Here is a 13,276-nt window from a genome sequence, read left to right on the forward strand (position 1 = left end):
CACACAATTCATTGGTTCATGCATAAACGGGTGACGTCATGTAAACACCCACCGACGTGGACCGTTTGACAAGGACGTAAGTTTTAATGGTAATAAATATCTATCAAACGATTCCAAGACTTTTCAACAAACGCGTAGGTCTTTAGTTTTAAAACCTACCTGCTATGTCGTCTTCACATCTTCACAAAATGATACCGCGGAATGAGAAATATTGGCGCAACTTCTGACGCTTCAAATTAGGCCCCTTCCTAAACACTAGTTGAACAATCTGTGTAATAATTTAAGTTTTATAAATATACTCTGATTATTGTGTGGCACAGATCTAACTGTTGAATGCAAATGACCCAAACTAAACAATTTATCTGTAATTTTCGGATTGAACTGAAAGAATCGTGTCGTCAATTTCGTATTTAAGTATCGTTACTGTTACATTAACCGAAACCGATGTTCTGCTGCTGTTCTGCCGTAAAAATATACAACACAATACACTTTGACCACAAATGCATTGAATTTGTCACATGTACACATGACCATGTGCTTTGCTATTCATAGCGCAACCGTAAATAAGCTCCGCCCACTGTGGTTGATGCAGACGTCAAACACGATCGGTTCGATTTTTTATGATAAAACTACCGAAAATGTATCCATTTGTTGTATCCGTGGTTTGTCATTCATGTTGATACGAAGTTTGACGGTGATCTTATTCCCGTATAGTTTTCAAAAAGCTTCTCCCGACACTCGGTTATGTTTACATTGTCAGCCATTATTCGAAACTGAAACACCGCCACCTTGCGGGCTATTTATGGTCAGGTTGGGCTTTAATATGACGCCACAGTCGTATAGAGAGAAGCGCCAAATACCAAGCTCTCTGTTAATACATTCTCTTTAAAGATGTCTATCATGTGTTCTGCACGAAATGTATTGCCACACATCCTTCGAAAGTTGTGAAAACAGCAACATTGAATTTTGTAACCTGTAATTGTAGATATAAATATTTAAATATGCTTAACGAAAATGACTGAAAAAAGTGCTATTCTAAGAATATATGCCCATGCGGCCGTCAAACCGGCTGTTTCAATCAGAGGGGGTTTATTGTGATTTGATAGCCCCTGATTGACCAATCTGAATCGAGTTATTTCCACATTCAGTGATCTATGTACGTGTAATAATACAACAGGTATCAAGTCACATCATTTGAACATGAGAAAAGTATACTGTGTCCCCACCGAGCTACCATAGTTGTGATCTAAGAATAGCTCGTCCCACCTGACACGGCAATGAGGAAGTATAATGTGTAATAGTATCATTAATATGTTTGTTTGTGCATGCCCTCTAACGTATGCTCCATTCGTCTTGAATACGACTCATATGTGAAGAAGAGAATTCCAGCTGGAACAAGGTAAGTGTTGCCTCTCATTACCGAAACAATCATCCGGGTACCCAGGGCTGGCTGTCAAAACAAGAGCCCTATCCATACAGTCAATCCAAGATGGCGGGATCGATACGTTTATGATAGAATGCGTAAGTTAAGGTTGTTTTTGGTGCTGTCATTTACTGACAGTGAGTTTACAAATAGGAAACACGATTAACTATAATTACCAGTATTTTTTTAAAGTTTAATAAATTCCGGCACTGCACTGATCACGTTTAACACTCGATGAATAGGATCATGTACATTGACATCTTGTGATTCAACTGTGAATGTCGGCAGATCAAAAGCAAATGGCCTGTCTTGTTTTCTTTAAGTGAGTGTGTGAGTGAGTGAGTGAGTGAGTGAGTGAGTGAGTGAGTGAGCAGAAACTCCTAGGTGACCCCACTGTTAAAACGTGTCAATAGTATCGTTAGCCTTTTTTGAAGTCAATAAAAGCTAAGAAAATTCATATCTTGAGCGACTTCCTCGATTCCACTATGGATGTTGATGATAAAATGTGTTCCACTGTTGAGGGGCGGTCGGGTAGCCTAGTGGTTAAAGCGTCCGCTCGTCACGCCGAAACGCCGGGTTCAAATCCCGACAAGGGTACAATGTCAGAAGCCCATTTCTAGTGCCCGCCGTTGTGATATTGCTGGAATATTGCTAAGTGCGGCGTAAAACCATACTCACTCACTTTCTCAACTGACGACCTTCCTTTTCTGAACCGTTTTGTTCGTCAGATACAAAGTTATTGTTCTCCTTCAACTTGTACAGTCTCTTATTTAACACACAACAATAACGTTCAATAATAGCTTGATTTGGTAGGTTAAAGGATAATATTTGTTAACACATGACTATTTCGAGATTGTTGTGATAATGTCTTTCATCCATTCAATGTGGGAAAAAGTCCACACTGGTAAAACCCACGAGAACGTGTTTGGTGCCGACAAAGCAAGAGACATAAACAGGGCGAATCTGGGATTCGAACCCAGGAACATGGGTTTCTGGCACATCCAAGGGACGCAACTCCTCACAGCACATTTAGACGCCTACCCCAGTTTTCGTTGAGGGTAAAACGACGTGAGCAAATAACATGAAGATGAATCAAAGTTTGTTGATTTACACGGCAGTTAGAGAATAACCAACGAACTAACTACGAGGATTTACAGCATCAGTAAAATCTTCCGAGCTGCGAGTAGAGAAACATATAGGTTTCCTGATCTCATGTTTGTGACACCCCGAAGACCAGAAGACGTCATCTAAACTATTTGCAGTATGCGTTCATATGACATCTTCTCAAACAATGAAAATAAACAGACATTTGGACCGAAAGAGCCAATCATCACGCAGCAATGTTATAATGCTCCGAGAGAATTTCTGAAATTCACCGATGCGTGCCCCTATGGGTAATATTCAGCAAGTCAAACCAGTTGTGGGTAATATACTGAACCGCAAAAGAAAAGTCACCAAGGATAGATATATGAGAAACCTTATTTGTCCAAACACTGTAAACATACTTTGAGACATATTGGTTGAAATTAAAGTGTCAAATGTTCTTAAAGTGAAACACGACACTAGTCTCTGAGAAAATGGCATCACAAGTCAGTATCTCGTGTGTCCGCCATGTGCATTGGTGACTGCTGTGCAACGTCGATACATGGAATGGATGAGCAGTTGATGAAGACCATAGGCACTTTAGCCCACACTCTGAGGAACGCCTGACGCAGTTCAGCTGCGGTTGTCGGCCTTGGTCGGACGTCATTCAGTGAATCTGTGAATCTCGTCCCACATATGCTTAATGGGATTTAAACTAGGACTGAGGGCAGGCCACTGCATGGTTCTGATGCCACTCTGCTGGAGGAAGTCTCTTGTTGCTCTCGCAGTGTGGGCACGGACGTTATCGTGCTGAAACGTGTGGTTGCGGCGACGTGCTTAATGAGGTATGGCGTGTGGTCTCAAGACTTGATAAATGTACCGAGCTGCTGTGACCATTGCCTCTCCCTGGACCCATGTAAGTCCCACAGGGCCGACCCTCTGTGCAAGACCAATTTCAGGCTACACCATCATGCTCGAACCACCCTACGAGTCTCTCTCAACAACACAAGAATCCGAATAACGTTCCCCATGTCTCTCTCTCTCTCTCTCTCTCTCTCTCTCTCTCTCTCTCTCTCTCTCTCTCTCTCTCTCTCTCTCCCTCTCTCTCTCTCTGTGTGCCATCTGCTGTTGAGATACAGGACTTTTCTCCACTGCTGGTGGCGCCAATGCTGGTGCTGTGTTGCCCACTGAAGACGGCCCCGGCGATGACGTGGTCTCAGAATGGGTCCTCAGTGTGGTCTGTGACAGTGGATGTGTCTGCTCGTCAATCGTCGACGCACGGTGTCCGCACTAATGTGTCGCTGGTGTGTCCCCATGAGCTGTCGAGCAGTTTCCGCAGCAGTAACAAAGTGATATTGAAGATGCCGTCGCACAATCTGACGATCCTGACGTCGGGTTGCGACTCTGGGTCTTTCACTACGTGGTCGGTCATCTGTAGTGTTGGTGGTCGGGTACCGTTGCTGGAGCCTGTATATGGTCCTTACATGGACTTGAAATACATTCGCTACTACCCGGGCGATTTGTTCAGCTTGCAATCGTCCAATTGTAGCTGATTCCTAATCGATCTTGGCATGTGGTAGCAATTCAATAACGAATGAATGTTATCCAGTCTGGCTGGATTTTTAAAGGGCAAGAAATGGGGGGAACTCATGTGCATCGCGTTACCATGGCTGTTATCGTGATGCGTTTGGGCGATCGGATTTATTGTCATTTGCTTTGGGGTTTTTTATTATCAAATGTCATTGTTCCGGACAACGTAATGTAAACTTTTAGAAACTTTGACAAAAATTACCCAGATATATAAAAATGACATTTTTTCATGGATTGTTACTTGGGGTTAAGTTTCTTTTGTGGTTCAGTATATGAACATCGTCCTACGCTGATCCAATTTAGTCACTTTTTTCAAGTTTTTTACTAGAGTCTCAGATTAACTGATTTTTTAAGATAATATTTTGGACCTTGTTGCAAACATGTATCTATTATTATCTATTCACTTGAAATGAAAGAGAGTATGTAAGAAAATAACCATGAATCTTAATGTGTCCAGGACTTTAGAAAAAATGCCTATATAGCTATTATGACCTGATATCTGATAACAATTATTGCCATTGAATTCAACAAGAATGTATTCATATTTCAGAGACATGACCACTCCGACTAGATGTCTCATGGGATCTTTGCGTACGGATTTGATGATTTATGTTATCGGAATTGTCATCAATGGTAGGATTATTGTCTTGCACAATTCTCTTAAAGTAACACCTAGGCTTTCACATATGGAGTTTATTTCTGTAGAATCAAAGCACATCAATTTCCGTTATGTTCAGTGTATATTTTAAGCAAGTGTCATGTCAAAGCATTTGCTCTGTTCGAATCCTAAGACTTAAAATATTCGCGGTAACCCTTCTAATACATTTAGGGTATTGCAGACAATGTAAACTCTCTTTCCCCCTGTTGTTGTCACATCTCCTTTGTAGGGACTTTCGTCTTAGTAGTGAAAATCATAATATCCGAGATTTGAAATCACAAGCAGTGTAGGTATTTGAATATAGATTGACGTAGGCATTCCGTACTTTTAGGGCGTTATGAACATGATGATGTACCCTTTTGTCAGATGCGGATAAACATGTTTTGAGTCTGGCATCAGGTTTGTCCAACGTAAGTTATGTATGTTAATTCATAGTACTATGCTTGATTACATCTGTTGCAGGTTGATGTTGGTGCATAATGTTCAGGTCAATAACTCACTGTCTTAGTTGTCATAGGATGAGTTATATTTATATAAAACAATATGTAAGCAGACTTCCATTAGCGCTAGTGAGTGAGTATGGTTTTACGCCGCGTTTAGCAATATGCCAGCAATATCACGACGGGGAAGACCAGAAATGGGATTCACACATTGTACCCATGTCAGGAATCGAACCCGGGTCTTCGGCGTGACGAGCAAACACTTTCACCACGATGCTACCCGACCGCCCCGACTACCATTAGCACTCTGGTTTGGGTATAAGCGCGATTCTTAACAAACAATACAACAGTCCGATCACGTGATGCACATGTTTGTGTTAGCTATCACAACATCAATTTTGTCACTGATGCGGCAAATTTGGAAATATACTACATATATAACGTTTTGAAAGCTTGGCTGAGGCATTGAATGTTGTTACCTTGATCAAACTACGTTTGCGGAATAGTGGTGTTACGCTGTTTGAAATCTTCGTAGAAAGAGCATGCTGGATTGTTCCTCAAACGTTTAAGTCATCAGTGTACCAGAATGTGGCTATGTACACGAGACATTGTTTTCGGCAGGTGTAGAGTCCCAACTGTCCTCCAGTCCTGTGTTAGTGAGGGAGTCTGAGACAGCCAGCTTCAGGTGGCAGGTACCAGCTGTACCAGGACTCACTGTGCTGTATGTCATCAGTCCATCTGGAGCTGTAGTACTACTGGCCAACAGAGTCAATAACCACCAGACATTCGGGAACTACACAACTCGTGTCACCTACAACGGGAATCTAACTGCTGACCCCAGGTTCATGGCTTTTGACCTCCGCAGTGTCGTCAGATCTGATGCTGGGGACTACACCTGTGGGAATGGTGGAGTATCTGACATCTTACCTCAGTGTGGACAGAAGCTGGTTGTTCTAGGTAAGTGTTATGTGTACACATAATAGAAACAGTGTTATTCGTAAGTTACATATGATAACATACAGAAGCTGCTTGTTCTGGGTAAGTGTTATGTGTAGAAATATTAGAAACAGTGTTATTAGAAACGGTGGCATTCATAGGTTAATTAAATGGGTTAGTTACATTACCTATGATGACACACAAAAGCTGGTTGTAGTAGTAAGTGTTATGTGAATATATCAGAAACAGAGTCTAGTCAAATAATACAACAATAATAACGTACAACATGTTCTAGTTACATAACACACATGATATGTTTGTTCTGGTAAGTGTTATTTGTAGTAATATTTGCAACAGCATCATTTATAGCTAAGTTGAATAATATAACAATACCAAGGTACAATATGGGTTAGTTATATTACCTATGGCACCAAAAAAGCTGGTGGTTCTTGGGAAATATTTGATGAAGAAATATCGTAAATGGATTGATTCATGGGCATCTAACAACACATATAACAATAAGTAGCAAGGTACGAATCATGTTGGATTGATCACCCTTGAGATCATCTGGATGTATTTTACGGGATTTCACTTGGAGCATCACAACGCAAATACGTATCGAGTAAGACACCACATATATTGAGCTCCCGATAATTTTGTCTAACTCAAACGACTGCAGAACAGATTATGTAAGACATCTTCTACCTCACCTTATCAAATTATTATAATACACACAAATCGAGATTCACTCGCCGAAACATCAAATTATATTTAATATTGATACAATTATTTGCGAAAAAATATATATTATAATAAACACTTGATAAAAAGAGGTCAACCAATCATTTCAACTAATACAATCTGAATGTTTGTTTCAGATAAAGCCAACACATATCGCTAGCACTAAATATTTAGTGTAGGGCGAAAAGTATGATTGTTGTGCTCTGTACAATTCTCTATACTACTCATGTTTAGAAATGCATTGGTCATATTTTTTCAACGGCAATGTTGGTGGCCATTTTTAATCTCAAATTCGCTGACTTTTTCAACTATGTATTCTTTCCCTTAACATCTTGTATTTCATTAAGAACAAAACAATCCAGGCGTCTCTGATTTTGAATAATGCATATAAATGGCATATGAATGGCGTGAGTGTTGATGTTGATATAAAGTAAGGAAGAGAATTTATGCATGTTAACTTCTTTATCAACAGGAACACAACGTTTCGGAGTATATACTTTAAAAAGTATAAAGCAGAGGCCATATATGTCTACGAACAACAAAAGTAATAAGATAACGAAGTTGCAAACTTAACAAGGGACGCCAACAGTTGATTGAAGCTATTAGGTGATGTTTAGAAATAGACAACTGGACGCCAGGACTTAAATTATCACTGATTGGTAATAGGCAATGGACAAAGGGCAAACGGGAGGCAGGGGGTATTCAGCACTGATGGGTAACTGAAGAGAAATGGCAATGGGCAAAAGACAAAAATCAAAACCGTATGTCCCAAGCACTGGGCAGGTCGGTTCCTTGGTCACTTGGTGGCTGGCTGTTGTCTCCTGATGTCAAAGGAGGGGCGGTGGGGTAGCCTAGTGGTTAAAGCGTTCGCTCGTCACGCCGAAGACCCGGGTTCACTTCCCCACAATGTGTGAAGCCCATTTCTGGTGTCCATCGCCGTGATATTGCTGGAATATTGCTAAAAGCTGCGTAAAACCATACTCACTCACTCATTGACGTCAAAGGCTTCTTGTAGTTTTCTTTGTCGCCAGTTATTTGTTGGTAGACAAGACTTTGGTTGCTCCCCACACTGTTATGATCTTGGTTCTTGAGGATGTGTTCGGAAATAGAGGATATCAGGTCTAGTTTGTTGACAGAGGTCTGATGTTCTTTGAGACTGGTGTTGAGGGGTCTGAGGGTTTCTCAAATGTATTGGTGGCCACATTTGCAGGGGATCTGTTATATACATCTTGTGGGGTTGCTAATTACCCAGCTACAATGTTTGTCCCCCGCCGTGATATTGCTGGAATATTGCTTATAACCATACTCACTCACTCTTGAAATATGAAAGTCTCTAAACTTTAAATTTCCTGAAAATATATTTTATTTTTATGTTCTTAAAAAAAGTAGGGGATCATGAAATATAAATGTAAACACAAAGTATTAGAACAAAGATTTTATTCATCGTGTATAATCTTCTCTTGCATTACCAATGTCTATATTTTTGTCTGTAACGGGCTCTTCTGCCTTACTTCACTACCGGTTGTGATGTGTTCCCGATTCGATTTATTAGTACAATCCCAAACTCCTTTTCAGTTCAGATTTGTTCGACTTTGTAAGACTGGGGCAGTGCTAAGTATTTTATATGGAGGACAGCATCATGGTTTGTCTTTCAGCTGTCCGTCTTTAACATTGAAATTGACAAATGTACATGATAACCCTGAACAATTATGTCATACGGGTAAATAGGTTCTCATCTATGAGGATATGTCAGTCTTAGTATCCCCAATGGCATCACGTAAAATCGCTTTTGTTGTCAATACAATAACCGTGAACGTGTTGGTTGTGCATGCGTGTTGTACAAACACAAATAAAGACATATTGGCTGACAATGACAACAATGTGCTGTCCCGCTGAGGCCGTAATAACGAGTCAATATTTAGTGCAACCACGCCTGTTACAGATCCCATCGGCGCACTGTCACCTTCACCTCATTCAGGTTCATTCTGAAACTCACCCCAGCTCAGTAGGTCAGGAGAGTAAATGAGCCACTCTATCCTGGGTGTACCTAGTTTTTCAAATCATGACATTGACCACATATCCGAGGTGTGGATGAGCATTATCATCGACGTATAGTACTAATGGATGCTATCACAAGTGGGGCAAATTCCTCATGTCTGTCGTAAGAGGCGACTAACGTGATCGGGTGGTCAGGCTCGCTGACATGGTTGATGCATGTCATCATATCCCAACTGCGTGGATCGATGCAAACTTTTTGTGCGTTGGAATGGCACAAAAGACCATTATGGAGGCACCATGAACCAAAGAAACATCGTTATAAAAACGTTTACAGCACTGCCTCTTATCATGAAACGACGGATTAAATCTGCTGTTATCCGAGAACATAACTGAAGACCACTGACGTTATAACTATCGCTGATGACGTCATCACTGCTTGCTTATGGCGCAGTATCTGTGGTAGAATATTACAGGACGTCAAGAATGGAGATCACCACAACACAAACAGATTCTTCTGGTGATCATGCTCATGTGTACGTTTGCAAAATGTACTCTCCATCAAAAACATGTTACGCAGGTCAAAGTTAACAAGGTTCCTATCCTGCCTCTGTGTTCTGACCACATGACGACCAGGTCTTTGAACGTATGTCACAGTTCTAGCGTGAAACAATTACATTTTCAGGTCAACCAACTAAACCAACTCTCAATGGACCATCATCCCCTTGGTTTGGGAGACAAGTCACCTTGACCTGCAGCTCCACCTCAACCACTGTCCCAGCTGACCATGGCCTGACCTTGACCTACACCTGGCAGCGTGACAACACTAACATCACAGTTACCTCCCCTGGTTCCCCCTACACCTTCACAGTGAGTTCCCGGGACAGTCACAGCTACAGATGTAAGGCAACAGAAGACCAGGGTCTGGAGTCAGAGTGGAGCCAGGGGTACAACATGGAGCCACAATGTAAGTTTATGGAAACTGTACATGTGCATATTAAATATTTAAAATTACCACCACAGTTAATATGTCTTTGTTTCATAGTAATGTAACGTGTATTAATAGATGCTCATTTAACCATTTCACAATACAACGCTATTATAAATCACATGTATACTCTTTAAGTCAAAATTAACTGTGGCTATTTTACTTAGGGGTTCCAAAACAGAATGGCAGAAAGCCTTATCATAAGTGTTCTATCATTATTATTCTGTCCCCCAAATCACCAATATATTTTACTTGTTTGAAATTGCTGTTGTTGCTTACTCCTTTAGCGAAGACCTGGAGTCATCACAGATTTTTAGTGGTTTATTCATTTAATTTTCTCATCTATTTTGCCTTTTACACCATATGGAGCTTTGGCTATTCTCGTGCATTGGCAATTTATATTTATATTATACATCGCACTCAGCAATATTCCAGCTATATGACTGCAATCTGTAAATAAACGAGTCTTGACAATCCAGTTACTGACATTAGGAGAATCGTTCCTCGCAATTGGGATACGACGACATTCATCAACCAAGCCAGCGAGTCTGACCGCCCGACCCCCTTAGTCGCCTCTTATCAACAGGCATAGGCCAAGATGCAGACCTATGAGGACAAGTCAGTATATATTAAAGTCCAAAAGTCATATGTCTCAAAACTAAGGGCAGACAATTAAAAATCATTCATATGTTACATCTGTTACCCAACTGCTCCTCAGCTGCTCATCCAATAACTGTTTAACTTGACAGAAGCATCCTTTATGAAGCAGCAGATGCGAGTAACTTTTTGTGCTTTAATTTAGGCCCTAGGTTTTGTACGTTTTACAGCCACATATCAACAGGCTTGATTCGCCTGCTCTGATTACCAGTCTTAAGATCGAATACACTACCCGAGTATCACCTACCGAGGTATTCAAGGGTCGGCGTCGTTATACCGTCAGAGAATACGCCGCCGACATAAAATAAGGGAATTAATTATTTGAATGTAGCTATCGTTTAGATGAAAATTTACAATACTGTGGCGCTGCATCTGAACGCAACATCTAATCACAGTGGAATTTCACATCCTTCATGAATAACACATGGTGCACGTGCACACATAAGCCAAAGCGCGTCCGCGTATAGGGGAACTCACAATCACTAATGCAATTGAGCTAAGCACACGCTTAAAGGGTCTCCAAGACAGTATCTCAATGAACAAGCAAGCGCATTGTGGGTACGACAGAACTATTTGTCTCTTTCATGGAAAGGCCGCTTCACTAGGCTGAATGTGCTGCCATGTGTAAATACAAGCGCACTCAACTGCACTTGCAAGATATATATGATGTTTGCAAGATATATACGATAGTGCAGAAATCATTACTCGAGACTTTTTTAACGTTGCTTAGAAGAGCATTAAGATGGTCCTTAATTAAAATTGAACTTCCATATTGTAATAGTCAGCCACGGTCGTAAACGGTCGAGCCCTTCAGTTTTTGCCCATGTTCCCGAAATCGTATTTAATTGACTATTTTATTCAATTTTATAACTGTTTATTATCACAGACATGTCTTGTGTGTAAAACATATACATATTGTAAGTGTAAGATCAATTAAATGTATAATCTTAATATTTGTATTACAGATATATCTCTGTCCTTCGTGATGCAGTCAACAGCATTGACATATTTTAATCAGTGTATGATTTTATTACAACAAGTACGTGATTTGAAAAGTTATCACAATATTATATAATCAATGAGGGGATAACATACTGTTATTGACCCAGGAGGCTAAATTACTCTAGCTTGGATACACGTAGCGCCCAACGGGTGTAATAACAATCATGTTTGAAGGCGAGCTCCGAGCTCTGACTGTGACGTGAAGCTCTTACATAAGTTGACAAATATCACTGTAACAAAGAGCGGATCGCGTCTTTCCAATAAATACGACCTCGGGTTTGCACAACATTATGTTCATTTCGATATATATTCAACATGGAATTGCGACTTCGTATGGACATGAACTGGCGGAAGGTACACACATGAGAATCTACGAGAATCTACGAGGGACTTACGACGACGTTTTAAGGGAAAGACGATGCGGAGAGAATCATATGGAGTCAGCAGGTTGGGTATCCTTGGACCTTTGCGTGGTATAAACGTATATGGTTAAGTGACATAACTGTACACTACAAGTCAACCTAAATCGTCATAATTGGACAAGCAAAGGTTTTGTCTGCATTTCTCTTGGGCAAACTCTCTCCCGACACTGAAGCTACTGCGGTGCAACGGGCTGTACAAGTTCCTCGGTCACCCATCTGACAAGACAGTCAACAGTCTTCTCCTCAAAACAAGAGACTAGTTGGATTTGGTTTTGACGTTGAAATTGGAGCTGAAAGGCTACAAACTCTGACACCTTATATGTATTAACTTGTGTACCATGATCCTGTTATGGTGAAACGATATGGTCCGTTGAGTCAGTTGAGTGGACACGAGAAATTCAACGATGACATCAAGTCAATACACTTGAAATGTTGGTCTCTGCTGTGGAAGCACTAACCGTGAGGAAAAGTCAGAACAAAAAGACTGAACACAAAACGCAAGTTGGATAATGTACTGGGACACGGACGATCAAAACGAGCTAGTCTACCAGGAGATTATCAGTACGAACGTCGCGTGCTTAAACACCTGTTGAAGGGGGATGCAAAGGAAGGAGAAATATCACTGGTCGCCTGGGTTTATTAACAGTTATATCCATGTTATTATTTATTTCACACTCAATGTAAGGAACGGATCTGTTACATAAGTAGATATAATCTCCTTTTAGTTCCTCGCCCAGAAATGATTATCAGAGAACATCTTCACAGTCTGCAACATAACGCAGCTTATTGCTGAATTCGCCTTTACTTGTGATGTTAGGGAACTACTTCATATTTTTGGCTTTTGTGAAGTTCCACTCACTTTAATGCTTATTCTCACTCTAGTTTAAATCTTAAAATAGTCATAACTTTTGTAAGAATAAAAAAACTCCATTGTGAAACTTAGAAGAGGATAGCACAAAAACTAAGATAACGCATTTTGCATATATTTTGTTATATAGTCAAAACCTGTTTCATTATTAAACAATTCACTGAAAGTTCCAGGGCCCCTGCTATATGCACAATTCCCGACTTATTCAAAATGTTACTTCATCCATATCATCACAGCTGATATGCAAGGTATAGTTAAATGGTGGACACACCAGATATCGATCTACATGCCCGGAATTTACTTTACAGACATTCATCATCATTACACCTTAACTATCATTTCATCAGTTTCATCAGTGTATGTACCAACAAGATGACTAATATCAGCCAGCAGCTCAAAGTTCATCATACCAGGTACTAGATCACAAAGGGTGGCCACAGACGTGTTTCCGTCACATTTGTTTCTTTTTGGAA

General features: G+C 40.5%; 1 protein-coding gene across 1 annotated transcript in view; it reads left to right on the forward strand.

The window, feature by feature from the left end:
- Nucleotides 1-1,275: 1,275 nt before the first annotated feature.
- Nucleotides 1,276-13,276, forward strand: part of LOC124128233 — a 38,259-nt gene continuing 26,258 nt past the window's right edge. The window contains exons 1-4 of the mRNA XM_048385006.1: nt 1,276-1,399; nt 4,647-4,729; nt 5,816-6,151; nt 9,552-9,833. Of these exons, the coding sequence (XP_048240963.1) occupies nt 1,326-1,399; nt 4,647-4,729; nt 5,816-6,151; nt 9,552-9,833 (775 nt within the window). The 5' untranslated portion in view covers nt 1,276-1,325. The remainder of the gene's footprint in view (nt 1,400-4,646; nt 4,730-5,815; nt 6,152-9,551; nt 9,834-13,276) is intronic.

Source organism: Haliotis rufescens, unplaced genomic scaffold (genome assembly GCF_023055435.1).
Source record: "Haliotis rufescens isolate VD_foot unplaced genomic scaffold, xgHalRufe1.0.p SCAF_53, whole genome shotgun sequence".
Classification (NCBI taxonomy): Eukaryota; Metazoa; Mollusca; class Gastropoda; order Lepetellida; family Haliotidae; genus Haliotis; species Haliotis rufescens.